Source organism: Zingiber officinale, chromosome 6A (assembly GCF_018446385.1).
Source record: "Zingiber officinale cultivar Zhangliang chromosome 6A, Zo_v1.1, whole genome shotgun sequence".
Lineage (NCBI taxonomy): Eukaryota > Viridiplantae > Streptophyta > Magnoliopsida > Zingiberales > Zingiberaceae > Zingiber > Zingiber officinale.
The window spans coordinates 131,874,887-131,898,006 of NC_055997.1; the positions used below are offsets into that span (position 1 = coordinate 131,874,887).

Here is a 23,120-nt window from a genome sequence, read left to right on the forward strand (position 1 = left end):
AAATGGAATGGTTTGGTGAGAAGGAGACAATGTGCTTCAGTTGAGAAGCTCAGCCTCCCCTGCAAACAACATGTGAGCACAACTAAAGCTTCAACCCCGGCAACAAACCCAGGTAATCCAATAGTGAAACAACAAACAAGAACACATTCTCAACCAATTATCAACCCTCTTGCATATTTTCACTTCATTCAACATCTTCTCTCTCATGCTATCTCTCATGTAAAATGTGTTGGATATTGGGGTCTTAATGGACCAATACAATTTTATGGAAAAATCGGAATGTCATCAATAGATAAAAGTCGTAATTGACTTCAAAATTGAAATCTACGTTTCGAGTAGATAAATTTAGACTATTAATTTGCTCAAAACCGATTAAAGGTGAATGAGAAATTAATTGTTTAAAGTCGGCCCAAATAAACATTAATTATTCATTAATGATATATATAAGTAAATGCATGGAAGAATAGTCTCACATCGGAAATTTTCGATGTGCATTCTTTGCTTATTAATAATGCTGTGTTAATGGAGTTAACTCAGAAAAAAACCAGGTGCTCTCTTTTCAGAGGCGAGCTCCCGCCACCCGCCACGTGGCACTCGGGTGACGTATCAGGCTCGTATCTGACATGGCAATGCCTATGTGGCATCCACGTGGGCAAGAAGAGATGACTGGATCCAGCCCAAAGAACACATCCTCTCACCCCTAAAAGACATTCAACCTCTTCATTTGGTATAAATAGAACCTTCCAGATGCTGGAAATATCAATCGAATCATCGAATTCATCTATTCTACTCTCTCTTTAGCATTCATCTCATCTTGTGCATTTAAGAGTCCAAAAAGCCTACGAGAAGGTTCGTTGGTCTCGAAATTCGGAGTGCTACAATACCGAGATGTTCGTCGTTGTATCTTGGGAACGAATTGCTGCTATCCGTTAGCACCGTAGCGGAGCAATATCGTTTACGGAGATAGTGTTGAACACTAGCCTCGATGATCAGTATCAGTTTGCGCACTCCGGGAGATACCGGGAACAACAGTCGTAAACGATATTCTACAAACTGATATGGCTACTTCTAACGACGTTCCGACCGCCATTCCGCACGGAGAAAAGCCGGAGAAATTCAGCGGAGCCGACTTCAAAAGATGGTAGCAGAAAGTGTTGTTTTATCTAACGACACTAAACCTTGTACGGTTTTTGCAGGAAAACCCGTCAGCCGCTACGGAAGGTAGTAAGGCTGCTTGCGATGAGTGGTCACACAGAGATTTCCTGTGCCGCAACTATATTCTCAACGCCTTGGACAATACGCTGCATAACGTGTATTGTTCATTGGAGACAGCGAAATCTATGTGGGAATCACTTGAGAAGAAATACAAGACCGAAAATGTCGGATTGAAGAAATTCATAGTCGGCCGGTTTCTAGATTTCAAGATGGTGGACTCTTAGAGCGTCTCAGCTCAAGTCCAAGATATGCAATTAATACTGCATGATCTGGACGCCGAAGGCATGAAGCTGAACGAGTCATTCGCAATAGCTGCGGTAATTGAGAAGCTCCCTCAGTCATGGAAGGACTTCAAGAACTACCTCAAGCACAAGCAAAAGGAGATGAGACTAGAAGACCTGATCCTGAGGCTACGAATAGAGGAGGATAATCGAAAATTATCCGACTCTAGAGGAACCAAGCGGACTATTGACTGTTAGGACCAAAAGTAGCTAGAGGGGGGGGGGGGGGGTGAATAGCTCGTCGCGCTTCGCTCGGTGCTCGGCGTTGCTTGTTCCTTCAAAGATGTGCAGCGGAAAATACAGAAACAAACACACAACGCTAACACGGTTGGTTTTACTTGGTATCCACCTCACAAGAGGTGACTAATCCAAGGATCCACACCAACACACACACCCTCCACTAAATAAAACTCTCCTTTATGGTAACTACCAAGGGCGGAGAAGCCCTACAAGACTCAATACAAGAAGAGAGGGAAAGGATACAAGAAATACAAGCTTACAAGCTTACAATGAGTACAAAACCCTAACCCTAGCTTCTCTTCTTGGCTTTGATCCGCCTCTTGACTTGGAGGGCTTCCAAGATCCTTCAAGAACTGGCGATCTGAGCTTTGTGAGCGCTGTGGAGGAGTTGGCGAGAGCTCTGGGGTGAATACGTGAAGCAATGCTGCAGCCATCGAACGCCTGCAGCTATAAACGACGCCAACGGTCGGATCCCGATCGATTCGAATGTTCCCAATCGATCGGGGAGGCTTTGGATCGATCCACGGATCGATCCAGAGCGCCTCTGTGCTCTGGAAACGCGCCTGGATCGATCCACGGATCGATCCAGCGCTTATCGCGCGAAGCAGCCGCGTCCCAATCGATCCACTGATCGATTGGGACCTCGAATCGATCCACGAATCGATCAAGCTTGTCGCGGATCGATCCACCGATCGATCCAGAGCCTGGATCGATCCATCGATCGATCCAGCACTTGGATTTTGTCCAAAACCAAGTCCTAAACCTCCCAAACCAACATCCGGTCAACCTTGACCTGTTGGTATGTCATGCCTAGCATCTAGTCACTCCCTTGACCTGCTAGGACTCCCTTACCAAGTGTCCGGTCAATCCCTTTGACCCACTTGGACTTTTCTCTGCCAAGTATCCGGTCAATCCTTTGACCTACTTGGACTTTTCTTTCATGCAAGTATCCAACAATCCTTTGACCTACTTGGACTTCCCACCGAGATGTCCGATCATCCTTGATCCATCTGGATTTTCCTGCTCGGCTTCACTCACCGTGGCTTTCACCTAGCTTCACTCACTAGGGTTTTCCATCCGCCTAGCTTCACCACTAGGACTTTCACCCGGCTTCACTCACCGATTTCCATCCGCCTAGCTTCACTCACTAGGACTTCCTTCGGCTTCACTCACGGGACTTTTCTTCTGCCTGCTTCACTCAGACTTTTCCATCCGCCTAGCTTCACTCACCAGACTTTCATTTTGCCTAACATCCAGTTAGGACTTCCCGATCAAGTATCCAACAACCTTGACCTACTTGACTCTTCTTCAATCAATATCTTATTGTCAAACATCTAAACCCAAACCAAGACTCGCTTGGTTACCCAGGTCAACCTTGACCTGAGGGATATTGCACCAACAATCTCCCCCTTTTTGATGTTTGACAATACCACAATAACACTTACAATCCCATATGTAAGTTAGGCTAATCCCATAGCCTCCTTCTTCATGCCACTAGGTAATGAAAGCATAAATTAAGCTCTTCATTCTCCCCCTAAGAGGGCAAACTCCCTCTAGGTAATGAAAGCCTAACTTACTCCCTTTCATGAGTCCTTTCATTCTCCCCCTATGACCTTCCCATAGGTAATGAAGGACTAAGCTTAACCATACATTCTCCCTCTATTGGCACACATCAACCCATCGTTGGACACACATCAACCTATGCTCCAATTCTGGGCACACTTCAACAAATCCATTTGTTGAAGACTCTCCCCCTGAAGAGTTGCTCATCGTTGTTCACAACATCACTCGTTGTGATCAACACGATAATGAAGGTCTCATACCCTTCATTTATCCTTAACTTCTCCCTCAATGTAGACAACTACCCAACCTTGAGCATTATCTACCACTTGAGTGTCCACTTGAAATAATGAGGATATCCACTCCCCATTTCTCCCCATTTCAAGTTTAAATGCTCAACCTTGAGCAAGTTCACAACAGAAGGTTAACCACCTTCCAAGGTTTATGAAAAATAATTTTCATGTCTTTAAAGAGTCCCTCCCCCTAAAGACATGGTGGTAACTTCTGTCATTGCACCAACAATGACTTGGAATCCCTAAACCATTAGGAAACCCAAATTTAGAAATTTTGAGGTTCAAATATTCAAAATTTGAAACAACCTCAACCTAAACTTCTACTTAGTCTTCGTTAACCAATCCATCCTTGTTTTCAACATGAAAACACCCTTTGTATGTATACAAATGTATTTAAGGGGTTTGGAATGGTTACCTAGACTCAAAGAGGTTCAAAGATGCTGAAATCAGGCCTTCCCAGCCAAAATCAGCAACTTGGATCGATTGGAGTTGGGTTCCAATCGATTGAACCTTTCTGAATCGATCCACGGATCGATTCAGACTCCCTGGATCGATCGGCTGATCGATCCAGCGAGCTTCTGCTCGCGGGAATTGCCGTTTGAATCGATCCATGGATCGATTCATGGAACTCCAATCGATCCATGGATCGATCGGAGCTCTGATAGTTGCTGAAATTCCATTTCAGTCAACTTCAGAAACCCCTAGAAAATTCTACAAAAATCCAAAAATTATGAAATTTCGTGTAGACATTATTTAGGGCATACTTAATCATGGAAAAATAGCTTTCTATGAAAATACATCATATTTTCAAAGATTGACACAAACTTGAAAACCTGCAAAAACTTTAGTGTTTTTCTTCAAGTTTGTGTCTAACTATTCAATGGTGATTACTATCAAAAGATAGCCTTCACCAAGGTTTTCCAAAAACATTTTAAAAACATTTTCAAAACCAATATCCCATCATGTTCCTTGGGCATAATGCACATGACTTGTACATTAGCTTTCCCAATGATGGGAAAACACATAACTATGTGTTTTGATGAATTTAAAACTCAAAGGAATGCACTAAATCAACATCTTGAGCTTTGTTCATCATCCTAACATCTCACTTGTATATAATATGCACTAAAACACATACAAGTCACCTTAGAGGTCTTTGTGAGATGTAAAATTTGGTTTTGCCCTATTCTAGGGATCATGCATATCTATCTAGGCATTTTAGAGATATTAGACATCCACCCAGGATGTCACTTGTTAATAAGTGTCGTTAAATGTCATTCGTCCTTAATTACAATGAATTAAACTTAATGCATGATTATGTTATGGCATACATCAAAAGAAAATAATTTTCAAAAGAAAATATCCTATTACTACATGATGTATGAATGTCATGACATGGTATTTTTGGATTTTTCATAATAAAACATGAATGCAAAATAGACATGATGTCATGGCATATGATGGGCAAACAATCATGGCAAGGTTTAGCATAAATAAAATATACCTAGATTAACTATCTAAGTATCCTTAAAGTCTTAGCTAAACTTACAACTTAAACCTAGATTGCCCTAAAGTGCTTCAAGAGAGTGCCAAAACCTAAATTGACATTTCTAATTTCCTTGATTTAATGTATGCCAATTGAAAGTAAACATGTCCTCAAATGTTGGCATATTCCATTTTTCCTCAAGAGTAGCACTTTTAAATTAAGGCTTAGTTTGCCTTTAATTTCCTAAGAACATACCAAAATCCCAACTTGGTAGTTCTTGTGTTTTCTCAAATTTGTGCCATTTAAGATTAAAATCAATTCTTCCACCATTAGGCACATTTTACTCTTTCAAGGAGTAATCAATAGGTCCATTTCATTTTCAAAGGTTAACTAACACCTTGAAAATGCTCCTTGAGTGTCAATTTCCTCAAAGTTGGGTTAACTACCCTTCTAATCGGAGTTGACACTCTCTAACCCATCTATGGGGTAGAAAAGATGCTCCTAGGAACCCAACACCTATTGGTGCTCCTTGGATGCTCTAGGTACTCACTAGGGATAACTTCCCTAGATACCTTCCTAGTGACCTTGTTGGGCTTCTTAGAAGCCTTGGTCACATTTTCTAGGTCAACTCTAGGGATAACCTCCCTTGTGACCTTGTTTGTGACTTTCTTAGACTTCTTAGAAGTCTTAGTCACATTTATTGCAAAAATACTCTTAGGGATGACTTCCCTAGTATTTTTGGCTTGACCACTAGACCTAGGGTTTGTTCCATAACTATATGGAACTCTATGGTAAGAGGGCACATCCTTCTTAGCCTTTGGTTTGTATCCCAAACCTCTATGGCCATTAGATGACCTTTGTGCTCCTAGACCTAGGTTATGCTCATTTTGCCCTAATAGGATATTTTCCATCCTTTTTAGGGTCTTTTCCATTTTATCAAGTCTTGACCTCAAGACTTGATTTTCTCTCACTAAGTCCTTAGTATTTGACCCATGAGCATTTTTGTTTCTAGGCTTGTATCTAAAATCCTTAGAGTTTTTGCCTAGGTTTTTACCTACATTCCTAGCCTTAGGGATAGTAGTTTTGGCATGTAGGGCCACATGCTTTTCCTTAAAGCCCTCATGCTTCCTATTCTTATGGTAAATCGCATTAAAATGATAAAAGTTTGACCTAGCATGCTTTTTACCATAATTTACAGAGGTAGGCTCAACGAAAGTTACCTTCTTCTTTACCTTGGAGGCTCCCCCTTGACTAGTGCCTCCTTGAGCCTTGACCATCTTCTTCCCTTGGGGCATTGACTTCGTAATGCCCTTTTGTTGACACAAGAAGCACACAATGTGCTCCTTGCTCTTCTTTGTCCCGGGGTGGTCTCCTCCTTGTCCTTTTGTGCCACTTGGCCCTTCTTCTTGGCCAAGTTGGGACACTTGCTCTTATAGTGCCCATGTTCCCTACACTCAAAACATATTATATGATTTTTATTATTAATTGAAATATTTATACCTTCTTGTATAGGGATGGCACTTGCTCCTCCATTTGATATTTCTTGAATTTCGGAGGTGGCACCATCTTCTTCTTCTTCACTTGACCCGGATGTAGAAGCTTCTCCTTCTTCTTGATCCGGTGTCACCAAGGATTGCTCCCCCTCAATCCTAGAGGTGGAGGCTTCATCATCTTGAATATGAAACAAGGAGTATGCTCCCTCCTTGTTCCCTTCGTTGCATTCCCTTGAGGATGAAGCATCTTGTATTTCCTCTTCGGAGGTTGAGCATCTCTCAACCTCGGAATCCTCCTTTTGGTCTTGCTCCAAAGAGTCACCCTCTTTGGATTCTTCATGATCTTGTACAGTGGAGGGGATCTCTTCATGAAGCTTGGCCAATTTGCTCCAAAGCTCCTTGGCATCTTCGAATTCTCCAACTCGAGCCAAGATGTGGCTAGGCAATAAGTTGACCAGAAGCTTGGTCACTTTGTCATTTGCCTCGCCCCTTTGAATTTGCTCTGAGCTCCATCTGCTTTTCTTTAGAAGCTTGCCCTTGGAGTTCGTTGGAGCTTTGAAGCCTTCCATTAGAGCAAACCATTGCTCTATCTCCATCATAAGAAAGTTTTCGATTCTTGATCTCCAAGAATCGAAGCTTGCCGATGTGTATGGTGGAGCCACCCTTGTGTCAAATCCAAGTCCATCTTGGAATTGCATCTTGAAGTTGAGCTTGATAGAATCTTGAACTTGAAGAATTTGCTCCAACTTCTTCACCCTCTAGCTTTTCTTGTTATACTTGACCCTTCCGGCGATGATTCCGGTGAAGAGCAACCTTGCTCTGATACCACTTGTTAGGACCAAAAGTAGCTAGAGGGGGGGTGAATAGCTCGTCGCGCTTCGCTCGGTGCTCGGCGTTGCTTGTTCCTTCAAAGATGTGCAGCGGAAAATACAGAAACAAACACACAACGCTAACACGGTTGGTTTTACTTGGTATCCACCTCACAAGAGGTGACTAATCCAAGGATCCACACCAACACACACACCCTCCACTAAATAAAACTCTCCTTTATGGTAACTACCAAGGGCGGAGAAGCCCTACAAGACTCAATACAAGAAGAGAGGGAAAGGATACAAGAAATACAAGCTTACAAGCTTACAATGAGTACAAAACCCTAACCCTAGCTTCTCTTCTTGGCTTTGATCCGCCTCTTGACTTGGAGGGCTTCCAAGATCCTTCAAGAACTGGCGATCTGAGCTTTGTGAGCGCTGTGGAGGAGTTGGCAAGAGCTCTGGGGTGAATACGTGAAGCAATACCGCAGCCATCGAACGCCTGCAGCTATAAACGACGCCAACGGTCGGATCCCGATCGATTCGAATGTTCCCAATCGATCGGGGAGGCTTTGGATCGATCCACGGATCGATCCAGAGCGCCTTTGTGCTCTGGAAACGCGCCTGGATCGATCCACGGATCGATCCAGCGCTTATCGCGCGAAGCAGCCGCGTCCCAATCGATCCACTGATCGATTGGGACCTCTGGATCGATCCACGGATCGATCCAGAAGCTCTCTGTTCGCTGGGACAGATCTGGATCGATCCACTGATCGATCCAGAGCCTGGATCGATCCACTGATCGATCCAGCACTTGGTTTTTGTCCAAAACCAAGTCCTAAACCTCCCAAACCAACATCCGGTCAACCTTGACCTGTTGGTATGTCATGCCTAGCATCTAGTCACTCCCTCGACCTGCTAGGACTTCCTTACCAAGTGTCCGGTCAATCCCTTTGACCCACTTGGACTTTTCTCTGTGCCAAGTATCCGGTCAATCCCTTTGACCTACTTGGACTTTTCTTTCATGCCAAGTATCCAGTCAATCCTTTGACCTACTTGGACTTCCCAGCACCAGATGTCCGATCATCCTTGATCCATCTGGATTTTCCCTTGCCTGGCTTCACTCACCAGGGCTTTCACCTAGCTTCACTCACTAGGGTTTTCCATCTGCCTAGCTTCACTCACTAGGACTTTCACCTGGCTTCACTCACCAGGATTTCCATCTGCCTAGCTTCACTCACTAGGACTTCCTTCTGCCTGGCTTCACTCACCAGGACTTTTCTTCTGCCTGGCTTCGCTCACCAGGACTTTTCCATCTGCCTAGCTTCACTCACCAGGACTTTCATTTTGCCTAACATCCCAGTTAGGACTTCCCAGTCAAGTATCCAGTCAACCTTGACCTACTTGACTCTTCTTCAATCAATATCTTATTGTCAAACATCTAAACCCAAACCAAGACTCAGCTTGGTTACCCAGGTCAACCTTGACCTGAGGGATATTGCACCAACATTGACGAAATGTCAAACCTGGTCGAGCCAAACTCCAAAAAGTCGAAGCAGTTCAAGAAGAAGGCTCAAGTAAAGAAGTTCAAGGGCTCTTGCTACAACTGTGGAAAGTCAGGACACATGTCAAAGGACTGCAGACACCCGAAGAAGCCAACCAAGGGGCCAAAAGATGCTGCAAATCATGTCGCAACCTCTCTTGAGGACTTGGATCTCACTGCGGTCATGTTTGAATCCAATACAGTGGAGGATAACCCGAAGCAGTGGTGGATCGATACTGGAGCAACTCGTCATATCTGTTCAGATAAGGTGATGTTCTTCAAGTATACTCCGATAAATGGAAGGAAGCTCTATATGGGCAATTCCACGACATCTCCGATCGTCGGACTCGAAAAAGTTGTTCTGAAGATGACGTCTAGAAAGGAGCTAACTCTGATTGATGTGTTCCATGTTCCCAACATCAGAAAGAACCTAATTTCTGGATCGACACCTGTTAAGGTCGGGTTCAGACTAGTGTTCCAGCCCAACAACTTTGTCCTTACGAAGAATGGTGTCTTCGTAGGAAAGGGGTACTTAGAACAAAGTCTATTCAAAATGGTTGTAATGACTGTACTCCGAAAATTTGATGGTAATAAAATAATTGCTTCCAGCTATGTGGTTGAGTGTTTCAATTTGTGGCATGATCGACTCAGACATGTGCATAATAATACTCTGAAACGTCTCGTCAAACTAAATTTATTACCGAACGTCAATGTTGACGAAACACACAAATGTGAAGTGTGTGTAGAAGATAAAATGACGAAACTACCTTTTCATTCGGTGGAAAGGTCAACGACTCCTCTAGAGTTAATACATAGTGATCTATGTGACTTGAAATTTGTGCAAACTAGAGGAGGTAAAAAGTATTTCATTACTTTTATCAATGACTGCACGAGGTTCTGTTATGTCTTTCTTTTAAGAAGTAAAGACGAAGCCTTAGAGACATTCAGAACCTATAAAACAGAAGTTGAAAATCAACTTGACAAACGAATTAAGATAATTCGTAGCAATAGAGGTGGAGAATATGATATACCGTTTGATGAATTTTGTTCAGATTCTGGCATTATTCATCAAACAACGACGTCTTACTCACCTCAATCGAATGGTATTGCTGAACGTAAAAATCGGACACTAAAAGAGATGATGAATGTCTTGTTGATAAATTCAGGCTTACCTCAAAACTTGTGGGGGAAGCAATATTATCGGCAAATCACATTCTCAACAAAATTCCTCATAAGAAAAGTGATAAAACTCCATTCAAACTATGGAAAGGCCGCAAGCCATCGTACAAATACCTGAAAGTGTGGGGGTGCTTGGCAAAGGTCGAAGTACCTAAACCAAAGCAAGTACAGATCGGACCTAAAACATGTGATGATGTATTTGTCGGATATGCCCATAATAGTAGTGCATATCGTTTCCTAGTTCACAAATCAGACATTCCTGATATCCATGTGGGAACAACCATAGAATCTCGGAATGCGATATTCTTTGAAAACGAATTCCCAAATAAGAAGGAAAACATTGAAAATGATAACAACAGAAGTTCAAACGAAAATAACGTTACCGAACTTAGCTGTTATAAAAGGACTATTGACGATCAAAGCGAAGGGTCACGTCGTAGCAAACGGGCTAGAGCTGAGAAATCATTCTGGCTAGATTTCATGATTTTCATATCGGAAATGGACCCAAGAACATTAAGTGAAGCTCTCTCTAGTCCCGATGCTCTAATGTGGAAAGAAGCTGTCAACAGTGAAATCGAATCCATCATGAATAATCATACTTGGGAATTAGTAGACCTTCCTTCTGGTAATAAACCATTAGGTTGTAAGTGAATACTAAAACGCAAGTATAAAGCTGATGGATCAATTGACAAGTATAAGGTCAGACTTGTAGCCAAGGGGTACAAGCAAGAGAAATGCCTTGATTACTTCGATACCTACTCACCGGTGACAAGGATTACGTCCATATGAGTGCTAATAGCTATTGCAGCACTGTATGACCTTGAAATACATCAAATGGATATTAAGACTGCGTTCTTAAATGGTGAGTTGGAAGAAGATATTTATATGGAGCAACCCGAGGGGTTCGTGGCTCCAGGAAATGAGAAAAAGGTGTGTCGACTTGTTAAGTCATTATACGGACTTAAGCAAGCGCCTAAATAATGACACGAAAAATTTGACAAAGTAATGCTATCAAACAAATTCAAAATAAATGAATGTGACAAATGCATTTATGTCAAAGACACACATAAAGGTTATGTAATCATCTGTCTATACGTAGACGACATGCTAATAATGGGCAGTAATCATGATATAATCATGACTACAAATAAAATGTTGACCAAAAATTTCGATATGAAAGATATGGGTCAAGCAGATGTTATATTGGGAATTAAAAATCTCAGAACATCAGAAGGGATAGTTCTGACACAATCCCATTATGTAGAGTCAGTATTGAAAAGATTCAATGCGTACGATCTCTCTACAGTAAAAACATCTATGGATCTAAGTCAACACTTAGTGAAAAATCATGGTGAGACCTTATCGCAGTTGGAATATTCTCGGATAATAGGCAGTTTGATGTATCTCACAAACTGCACACGTCCGGATATTGCCTATGCGGTCAACAAGCTGAGTCGTTTTACGAGTGATCCAAACGACACCCATTGGATAGCATTGATGTGAGCTCTTAGATATTTGAAATATACTATGAACTATGGATTACATTATGGAAAATATCCCGCTGTGCTGGAGGGATATTGTGATGCTAATTGGATATCAGATACAAAAGACTCCAAATCCACTAGTGGATATGTTTTCACGATCGGTGGAGGAGTAGTATCTTGAAAATCCACTAAGCAGACGTGCATTGTTCGATTAACTATGGAATCCGAGTTTATAGCACTAGACAAAGTAGCTGAGGAAGCTGAATGACTGCAGAATTTCTTGGAAGATATTCCGAGTTGGACGAAACCTGTGTCTGCCGTACTTATCCACTGTGATAGTCAATCGACAATTGGAATAACACAAAGTAATATGTACAATGGAAAGTCACGACACATATGTCATAGACATAATACTATTAGGCAGTTGATCTTGAATGAAGTGATTGCAATCGACTATGTTAAGTCCAAAGATAATTTGGCAGATCTTCTTACGAAAGGGTTGAGTCGAGATCAAGTATACTGCTCATCAAGAGGAATGGGATTAAAAATCTTCAACTAAAAAAAATGACTATAGCGGTAACCCAACCTTGTTGACTGGAGATCCCAAGATCTTGGTTCAATGGGGCAACGAAGTTACAGAAGTTGTGTTACAACACATGAGATATTTTATCTCTATCCCAATCCTAGGATGAATTTGTGCTGTCCTACCTCATGTAGTGAGGTAAAGCTTATGCTTTTAGTGACTTCTATACTTTATAAGGTGGAGTATGGTAGGATACTCTTGATAGAAGTGTCACCTATATGAGTGTGAAGACAGGCCGCTTCAATGAAACACTCATGAATCCAAGATGATATCCATGGCCGAAATGGAACCAACCATGAGAACCTAAAGTAGGTGAGATAGGTTTTTGTGTGGGTGTTATTGTCTTAGTATACACCAACAGCTGAGCAGTTCAAAACATCACGTTCACTGCGCAGCCTAGTATACTTGATAGTATTCCACTACGGAAGGTTCAAAGCCACAAGCTACCTCTCCCGATGCAGTAACTTATCGATTAGACTCTTGTAAAGTGTCAGCATGCATACACGCATTGCATTAATTTCCATTCATGTGGGGGATTGTTGGATATTGGGGCCTTAATGGACCAATACGGTTTTGTGGAAAAATTGGAATGCCATCAATAGATAAAAGTCGTAATTGACTTCAAAATTGAAATCTACATTTCGATTTCGAGTAGATAAATTTAGACTATTAATTTGTTCAAAACCAATTAAAGGTGAATGAGAAATTAATTGTTTAAAGTCGGCCCAAATAAATATTAATTATTCATTAATAATATATATAAGGAAATGCATGGGAGAATAGTAAATCTTAGTGAAGACCAGGGTCTAGTTGACTAGCTCCACAAGTATAATTCACTAGATAAGCTACTCATCTAGAATCTTGACGGTGAGAGTTGTCTAATTGCAAAAAATGTGATGGAAAGAATAAAATAAAATTGGGTCTTCGAAAATGGGGTATAATAAAATTTCATATAAAATTGGGGAATGCAATTAATAAGGCTCACTAATTAGAGATTTTGTAAAAACATAATGATGGCTCATCAATTTCAGAAATTTTATAAAAATAATTGGCCTTGGGCCCTAAAAGGCTTATGCCTTAGCCAGGTCTAATGTTAAGAATTGACCCCATAACGTTAGGGGCATCGATTTGAAATTTTGGACAATTGACCGCGAAGTAGGACATCAATGAGATAGATTTGCTAACATTGGTGACGCATAGCAAGTTTGTGAGCCACCATGTGGTCATTGCTGTATGCACAAACAAATCATAGAGCAAGTACAACCACTAGCAGAATTAAGATTTCTACGATAGTGACTGCTAAATAACTAACTCTAAGCTATGGTTCTAACCCAAGAACGTAATCTTTTTGCATAAAATTTTTTTTTAAGACAAATCCTACACTATCAAGAAAAAGTAAGGTGCCATATGTTCTTTTGATTTCTTTCACATTTTCTAAGCAATAACTATTTAGCATAAAAATTTGTCCCCTTTACTAATTAATTTTGGTAAGCTCAAAATGAAATTACGTTAATATCATTTTTTTTTATTCACACCGAAAATAATTCTAAGATTTATTAGTAATTTTCACAAATACATCAATCAATGATCTAGAGTTCGAGACTCAGCTGTAACGTATTATTAAGAATTTTTCTCATTAATTAATCAGGGATCTAAAGTTCGAGATTCAACTGTGGTATATTATTAAGAATTTTTCTCATTTATCAATTAGAAATCTAGAGTTTTCTTTAATCTCACATTTTAAAATTGTAAACACTGCGAACAGGAAAGTTTCTATGAATATCTTGGGCCAATGATTTTAGAAAGTATACTTTTTGGCTAAAATCAAATATGATTGATCCAGAGGTAAATGAGGGCATGAGAAGTAAATAGAGAAGTGGTCAGGGGCATTTTCGGGATTGAGGATTGCTAGGGCTGAGGGGTTTTTTTGGGAAGTGCCGTTCACAGCAAGGGGGGGGGGGGGGCTTGCTCGCGTTTTGGGGGGGGGGGGTTTTGTGATCCTTTCCGCCGCCAGCCACCAGGGAGAGGCTCTCTCCTTCTCAAGCTCTCCGTTAGCGCCGATGAAGCCGCCAGCGCTCCCTTCTTCCTCTCCTCTACCCTCCATTACTCCGGCCTTCTCATTCCAGCGCCGCCGCCATGAGGAGGGAATAGGGGGGGCTCGCTAGGTTCGTTGTTGTTGCTGCCGCCGTCGGTCTTCTCCTCTCCCTCTCCTCTTGTCGGCAGTCACGACCTTGGCACGAGAGGCCATCACGAGGAAGACACCTCATGTCCTCCTTTGTCAGTAGTCACCTACCGGAACAGGAGCATTGCTCCTCTTCTTGCCGGAAATCTCCTCCGGCGCGGGCTTCGTCCGGCAGCCCCCGACATCACCCTACAGTGGGATCTGCCTCCGACCACAGCCGCCTCTGGCAACCGACGCCTCCGGCGTCTAGCGCCGTCACCTCCGGCAGCTACTGCCGGAGACATCTCCGGGTAGCATCGTCACCCACTGGACAACCGTCATTCGGCGGACTCAGGTTTGTTTATTCCGGCCATCGCGCCGAGATTGGGTTCGGCCATCGAGCCGAGGTTGTTCCGGCCATCGAGTCGTTGGGTTTTACTTTGTGCATCTCTCTTATGATTACGAGCTATCTGTGTTATCCGGCCTGCGTGCCGCGTATCGGCCTACGAGCCATTATGTCTCGGCCTACATGCCGCTTTCCGGATCCAGGGCCATGACGACTTGATCAGTAGTTCGACCAGCTCATCCATCCATCCGAGGGCGCCCCCTGGGCCAGGGTACGTTCTCGTACCTTTTCTGCATTTAGTTAATTATTTTGTCGTTAGTATTAGATTGCTCATATATCTGTGGGATTCGCCTCGAGCACCGAGGTACCAGAGGCCGGGGCGACCCGGTCGCTGGATACAGGTACAGTTGACCGGAGGAGGACTTCTGACGATCTGGTCAACATAGAGGATAGCTCATCGACCGGGTCAAGAGGATGCGGTCAACCTTCCAGACACGTCACACCGGTAGGTTCGTTTTCTCAGCTTCCAGACAGGATCAATTTGGCGCCGTCTGTGGGAACGCGCCTGATCTGGAACGTGAAGATGGACGACGTCGGAGAGTTCTGCTATCCTCATGACCTAGGTCAGTCTTTCCGTTATCTGTTCTCGGTTAGTTATGTGATTTGTAGTAGTTCTTCGAGCCAAGGCCCCCGAGCCGTTCGGCCGGCAGGTTTATATCCGAGTCACAGGCTCGAAGACGAAGGCCCCCGAGCCGTTCGGCCGGGAGGTTTATATCCGAGCCACAGGCTCGAAGACGAAGGCCCCCGAGCCGTTCGGCCGGGAGGTTGATATACGAGCCAGAGGCTCGAAGACGAAGGCCCCCGAGCCGTTCGGCCGGGAGGTTTATATCCGAGCCACAGGCTCGAAGACGAAGGCCCCCGAGCCGTTCGGCCGGGAGGTTTATATCCGAGCCACAGGCTCGAAGACGAAGGCCCCCGAGCCGTTCGGCCGGGAGGTTTATATCCGAGCCACAGGCTCGAAGACGAAGGCCCCCGAGCCGTTCGGCCGGGAGGTTGATATACGAGCCAGCCAGAGGCTCGAAGACGATGGCCCCCGAGCCGTTCGGCCGGGAGGTTTATATCCGAGTCAGGCTCGAAGACGAAGGCCCCCGAGCCGTTCGGCCGGGAGGTTTATATCCGAGCCACAGGCTCGAAGACGAAGGCCCCCGAGCCGTTCGGCCGGGAGGTTGATATACGAGCCAGAGGCTCGAAGACGAAGGCCCCCGAGCCGTTCGGCCGGGAGGTTTATATCCGAGCCACAGGCTCGAAGACGAAGGCCCCCGAGCCGTTCGGCCGGGAGGTTGATATACGAGCCAGAGGCTCGAAGACGAAGGCCCCCGAGCCGTTCGGCCGGGAGGTTTATATCTGAGCCACAGGCTCGAAGACGAAGGCCCCCGAGCCGTTCGACCGGGAGGTTGATATACGAGCCAGAGGCTCGAAGACGAAGGCCCCCGAGCCGTTCGGCCGGGAGGTTTATATCCGAGCCACAGGCTCGAAGACGAAGGCCCCCGAGCCGTTTGGCCGGGAGGTTGATGTACGAGCCAGAGGCTCGATGGCGAAGACCCCCGAGCCGAGCAGCCGGGAGGATTATATACGAGCCAGGGGCTCGATGGCGAAGACCCCCGAGCCGAGCGGCCGGGAGGTTTATATACGAGCCAGGGGCTCGATGGCGAAGACCCCCGAGCCGAGCAGCCGGGAGGATTATATACGAGCCAGGGGGCCCCCGTGCCGATCGGCCGGGAGGTTTATATCCGAGCCAGGGGCTCGATGGTGAAGACCCCCGAGCCGTTCGGCCGGGAGGATTATATACGAGCCAGGGGCTCGATGGCGAAGACCCCCGAGCCGAGCAGCCGGGAGGATTATATACGAGCCAGGGGCTCGATGGCGAAGACCCCCGAGCCGATCGGCCGGGAGGATTATATACGAGCCAGGGGCTCGATGGCGAAGACCCCCGAGCCGAGCAGCCGGGAGGATTATATACGAGCCAGGGGCTCGATGGCGAAGACCCCCGAGCCGTTCGGCCGAGAGGATTATATACGGGCCAGGGGCTCGATGGCGAAGACCCCCGAGCCGATCGGCCGGGAGGATTATATTCAAGCGATCATCATCGGTTTTGGACCAGTTCAGCGGACCATCACATCATATGTCTATATCCCCCGTTCGGGGTTGAGCAGCCTTCACTGGTCACGGACCAGATTCATGATCATCTATCTCCCCCGTTCGGGGTCGAGCAGTCGTCGCGGCCAGGTATCTATTCTTCCGATCGACGTCATTCCGGTCACACGCGCGGTATCGTCCGCCCGGCATTTATCTGACCGATCGACATCATTCCGGTCGCACGCGCGGTATCGTCCGCCCGGCAGTTATCCGACCGATCGACGTCATTCCGGTCGCACGCGCGGTATCGTCCGCTCGACATTTATCTGACCGATCGACATCATTCCGGTCACACGCGTGGCATCGTCCGCCCAGCATTTATCCGACCGATCGACGTCATTCCGGTCGCACGCGCGGTATCGTCCGCCCGGCAGTTATCCTACCGATCGACGTCATTCCGGTCGCATGCGCGGTATCGTCCGCCCGACATTTATCTGACCGATCGACATCATTCCGATCGCACGCGTGGCATCGTCCGCCCGGCATTTATCCGATCGATCGACGTCATTCCGGTCGCACGCGCGGTATCGTCCGCCCGACATTTATCTGACCGATCGACATCATTCCGGTCGCACGCGTGGTATCGTCCGCCCGGCATTTATCCGACCGATCGACATCATTCCGGTCGCACGCGCGGTATCGTCCGCCCGGCAGTTATCCGACCCATCGACGTCATTTCGGTCACACGCGCGGTATCGTCCGCCCGGCATTTATCCGACCGATCGACATCATTCCGGTCGCACGCGCGGTATCGTCCGCCCGGCAGTTATCCGACCGATCAACGTCATTCCGGTCGCACGCGCGGTATCGTCCGCCCGACATTTATCCGACCGATCGACATCATTCCGGTCGCACGCGCGGCATTGCCCGCCACGCATCTATCCGTCCGATCGACATCATTCCGGTCGCACGCGCGGTATCGTCCGCCCGGCATTTATCCGATCGATCGCCATCATTCCGGTTGCACGCATGACAGCTTCCCTCTAGCATCTATCCATCCGATCGACAGCACTTCGATCGTCCGGTCGGTATCTTCGCGGCTGCGCACTCGGCATTGGTCCGATTATAGACTTGGTCCACTCGGTACCGTTACCATCTCCTACGACGCCACTATTATAGCGACCGCTCGAGCGACATTATATTATTGGTTCAGCGATTTAGCTTTGACATCGAGAGCGGTTCAATTCTTTGCAATAGACTATCCAGTAAGTCGGACTCATGCCTCCTTCGACTAGACTTGAAGGGGAGGCTTGTGATCCGGAGGTAAATGAGGGCATGAGAAGTAAATAGAGAAGTGGTCAGGGGCATTTTCGGGATTGAGGATTGCTAGGGCTGAGGGGTTTTTTTGGGAAGCGCCGTTCACAGCAAGGGGGGGGGGGGTTTGTGATCCTTTCCGGTCGCACGCGCGGTATCGTCTGCCCGGCAGTTATCCGACCCATCGACGTCATTTCGGTCACACGCGCGGTATCGTTCGCCCGGCATTTATCCGACCGATCGACATCATTCCGGTCGCACGCGCGGTATCGTCCGCCCGGCAGTTATCCGACCGATCAACGTCATTCCGGTCGCACGCGCGGTATCGTCCGCCCGACATTTATCCGACCGATCGACATCATTCCGGTCGCACGCGCGGCATTGCCCGCCACGCATCTATCCGTCCGATCGACATCATTCCGGTCGCACGCGCGGTATCGTCCGCCCGGCATTTATCCGATCGATCGCCATCATTCCGGTTGCACGCACGACAGCTTCCCTCTAGCATCTATCCATCCGATCGACAGCACTTCGATCGTCCGGTCGGTATCTTCACGGCTGCGCACTCGGCATTGGTCCGATTACAGACTTGGTCCGCTCGGTACCGTTACCATCTCCTACGACGCCACTATTATAGCGACCGCTCGAGCGACATTATATTATTGGTTCAGCGATTTAGCTTTGACATCGAGAGCGGTTCAATTCTTTGCAATAGACTATCCAGTCAGTCGGACTCATGCCTCCTTCGACTAGACTTGAAGGGGAGGCTTGTGATCCGGAGGTAAATGAGGGCATGAGAAGTAAATAGAGAAGTGGTCAGGGGCATTTTCGGGATTGAGGATTGCTAGGGCTGAGGGGTTTTTTTGGGAAGCGCCGTTCACAGCAAGGGGGGGGGGGTGGTTTTGTGATCCTTTCCGCCGCCAGCCACCAGGGAGAGGCTCTCTCCTTCTCAAGCTCTCCGTTAGCGCCGACGAAGCCGCCAGCGCTCCCTTCTTCCTCTCCTCTACCCTCCATTACTCCGGCCTTCTCATTCCAGCGCCGCCGCCATGAGGAGGGAATAGGGGGGGCTCGCTAGGTTCGTTGTTGTTGCTGCCGCCGTCGGTCTTCTCCTCTCCCTCTCCTCTTGTCGGCAGTCACGACCTTGGCACGAGAGGCCATCGCGAGGAAGACACCTCATGTCCTCCTTTGTCAGTAGTCACCTACCGGAACAGGAGCATTGCTCCTCTTCTTGCCGGAAATCTCCTCCGGCGCGGGCTTCGTCCGGCAGCCCCCGACATCACCCTACAGTGGGATCTGCCTCCGACCACAGCCGCCTCTGGCAACCGACGCCTCCGGCGTCTAGCGCCGTCACCTCCGGCAGCTACTGCCGGAGACATCTCCGGGTAGCATCGTCACCCACTGGACAACCGTCATTCGGCGGACTCAGGTTTGTTTATTCCAGCCATCGCGCCGAGATTGGGTTCGGCCATCGAGCCGAGGTTGTTCCGGCCATCGAGTCGTTGGGTTTTACTTTGTGCATCTCTCTTATGATTACGAGCTATCTGTGTTATCCGGCCTGCGTGCCGCGTATCGGCCTACGAGCCATTATGTCTCGGCCTACATGCCGCTTTCCGGATCCAGGGCCACGACGACTTGATCAGTAGTTCGACCAGCTCATCCATCCATCCGAGGGCGCCCCCCCTGGGCCAGGGTACGTTCTCGTACCTTTTCTGCATTTAGTTAATTATTTTGTCGTTAGTATTCGATTGCTCATATATCTGTGGGATTCGCCTCGAGCACCGAGGTACCAGAGGCCGGGGCGACCCGGTCGCTGGATACAGGTACAGTTGACCGGAGGAGGACTTCTGACGATCTGGTCAACGTAGAGGACAGCTCATCGACCGGGTCAAGAGGATGCGGTCAACCTTCCAGACACGTCACACCGGTAGGTTCGTTTTCTCAGCTTCCAGACAGGATCAATGATATTAAATTATTTTTTTATAAGGGACCACGTATAGCTTTGGTAGAATAGTTGCCCCTAGAGTTATATAAAATTATAGAGTTATATAAAATTATAAAAATATTAGAGTATTGTCCCACTACGCTAGTAATAATAATGTATTTATATGTATTATGTAATAAATAAATATCCATCTCTTTGAGTTAGTTTTTTCAAACTTCATATAAAAAATCAATTTAAAGTAACCCCAAAAGTCAATAAAAATTCAAAAATTAGAGCTTTGTTTTTTTGTTTGGTTTGAATATGTCAATTTTATCCTACAAGAACACCATAATCTATATTATGTCGATATGATCATTCACTTTAAAGACCACATTGCATCCCAATTTCAAGATAAGCAAAGTTTTCATTTGGTTTATTATGCTAATTGTTAATCGTGCCTTGTAATTCATGCATTGGGGATGACTAAACTAACGAGTAGTAGAGAAGATTTTCATCTTGAAACGAGATTTAGACATTGAAGCATCTCATGATCTGATGTGCGAGTATATTTGTGACGTTTTATTACAATTTATTGGCACATTATGGCCCATATTCTGGCACATTGAAGAGGACATGTTCGAGCCAATTAAATTAGAATTGACTCATTAACAATGCTAGTTACAATAAATAATATAAGAGTTGGGCATAACAATGAACTAACTAGCTTAAGTTTCATAAGAAATTCAAGTAATACAAAAATAAAAAATTCATGGTACTGTCATTGCGGCCTAGTTAAGAATTTATAAGATTCACATAATTAAGTCTATTGTTTGCATTTGTATTTGAGCATCTTGGGTTGAAGTCAATGTTAGGCTGTAAACTATGTTGCGGAAATTGACTAAATTCTATCAATGATGGATGAGATATGTGTGGATGTTGAGTTGCATAAGATAGGCAAAGTCAGAGCTATATGATTATATTTATTTTTATTTGATATTGGGAGTCAAAACTACAATCAAGGCTTTATTTGATCCTAGATATACAGCCTTATTATTATTATTCCATTAGAGCCTTGATTATTTATTCTGTGACGACACTCTCCAATATGTTACGCAGTAGCTCGATCTTCCTTCTCCTGTCGGGGGCTAAAGATTGCGATCTCGTTTCCTCTGTTGAACTTGAGTCTCCGAGCCTCCTCCCTCGAGACGCGGTAGGAGTTCATCAGCACCTCCACTGGAATCCCTCGAAGAACAGATGTTTTACCCACAATATGGCCCGCAAACGCATTCTCATGGGTCTTAAATGAGATCCACTCGAATTGCTCGCTCTGTGCCTTCTTGATCACTATGTGCTGTTGTGGGATCACCAACAGTTGTCCTTGACGGAGCTCACCGTCGAACACGGTTCGACCTCGGTGGCCAACCACCTGCAAGCGACCACTTCCCCTTACCACATACATGATACTGTGAGCATTGATATTCCAGTGAGGTGGTTGAATTGCATTCTGCATGCGCACGAGAAAAGAGAAGACAAAATGTCAATATTTAAATGTTTATATATACTTTGAGTAAACGATGGATGTACTGAATGAACTAGCTATATATATACCCGTCGAAGGACTCCTCTTTCGGCACTGAGTTGGATGAACCGAAGGATGGGAAGCTTTTGGACGTTGAGGCTAGTCAGTCTTCCAGCGCGTGGATTGTAGTAGTCGGCAAGAGTGGGATTGGCTATGTTCTGTCTGTTCTTGAGGGTGCAGTAGGTTTCCTCCAATCCATTACGTTCGCATGACGATCCCCTCCTCTCCTGTGTCTCTTCTCTTTCCTCTCTCTCTTGCTCTTGAGCTTCCTGCTCAGCACGTCTCTGTGGCTCCAACATCTGTAGCCCCTTCTCCACGCGAACAATGTCACCTCTGTTATCGTTTAGATTTTGAATCTTCCTCACGACTTCCTTGTCGACTCCCAGAGCCTCAGCCAGTAGTTCGAGTTCGAAGCCGCTCAGGAGGTTATTCCCCTTCTGTTGCTGGAATCTCTCTTCTACCTGTGCGATTTGCTCTTGGGATTGCCTCTCTCTGCCCGCCAATAGAAATTGCTGAACGCACATATATATAAATTAATTAGAATCATATGAGTGTTAATGTTTTATGATAAATTACTGAATTGCTAGTTTGAACCGACTCTGTGTTGGCGATCGAGTTGGTTGGCATTGCTGCTTGTGTCGGCGACAGCGATTGCTATAATAGGAACTTCACCGTTATTGTAGACCCAATTAGCGACGCCGGCAGGATATGCGAGAACATCGCCCTCGCGGAAGAATTGAACCTTTTGGTGCTCGTCCCTGAAACGCTGGCTCTGGCTTTCCGATTCCTCTTCCCATTGTTGCTCAAAACCTTGTCGTAGAGATTGGAATGACTCTGGGCAACCAGGAATCACGGTTCCAGAGATACCCCTACCTGCACATTTTGGACGACAATTGAATGTCATAATAATACTGAATGTAAATAATTAAGAAGCTAGAATACCTTGGACTATGTAGACGAGTTTAGGGGCATTGGAGTAGTAAGGCAAGACGAGGCCTCTCGGCTGAATGGTGCGGCGGTAGGCGACTACGCCGGCACACTGCAACTGCTCATTCAATTGGTCAAAGTACTCGGTGAAGCCAGCCTCCGACGGCACGCGACGCGTGGGTTCGAGGGCGGCGAGGCGCTCGAGCTGGCATTGGCTCCGGTAGCCAAGACGACGTTGGCTCAACAACGGCTGGCCGAAGCCCTGCTGGCCAAAGCTGAATTGGGCGAGAGAGGGGCTAGGGAGGAGAAAGCAAAGAGCGAGGGAGAGAAACAAGAGAGCTATGGAGTTAGCCATTGGCGAGTGATTCAATGTGCTGTGATGGAGATCAAGGAAGGGAGCCTCGAGGCAATTTATAGGCTAAAAAGAGATGAAGAGGTTGGTGGATGGTTATGAGTTTTGGACAAATGGAATGGTTTGGTGTGGAGCAGACAATCTGCATCAGCTGTGAAGTTTAACCTTCCACTGCAAACATGTGAGCCACAACTTGAGCTTCCACTTCTGCAACCCAA

General features: G+C 46.0%; 1 protein-coding gene across 1 annotated transcript; it reads right to left on the bottom strand.

Annotated features, from left to right (window-relative positions):
- Positions 1-21,047: 21,047 nt before the first annotated feature.
- On the bottom strand, positions 21,048-23,105 carry LOC121998159 (cocosin 1-like). The gene is made up of 4 exons (XM_042552930.1): positions 22,566-23,105; positions 22,222-22,496; positions 21,653-22,135; positions 21,048-21,548 (listed from the first exon to the last, which is right to left on the bottom strand). Exons 1-4 carry the CDS (start codon positions 22,903-22,905, stop codon positions 21,153-21,155), a joined length of 1,494 nt encoding a protein of 497 aa, XP_042408864.1. The 5' UTR covers positions 22,906-23,105; the 3' UTR covers positions 21,048-21,152.
- Between the last annotated feature and the right edge of the window lie 15 nt (positions 23,106-23,120).

Excerpts from the sequence above, each read along its gene's own strand:
- LOC121998159 (XM_042552930.1), bottom strand. The coding sequence starts at position 22,905 with ATGGCTAACTCCATAGCTCTCTTGTTTCTCTCCCTCGCTCTTTGCTTT. Across the intron at positions 22,497-22,565 it reads ACTCGTCTACATAGTCCAAG|GTAGGGGTATCTCTGGAACC; the intron begins GTATTCTAGCTT and ends CAAAATGTGCAG. Across the intron at positions 21,549-21,652 it reads AAAGAGGAGTCCTTCGACGG|AATGCAATTCAACCACCTCA; the intron begins GTATATATATAG and ends GTGCGCATGCAG.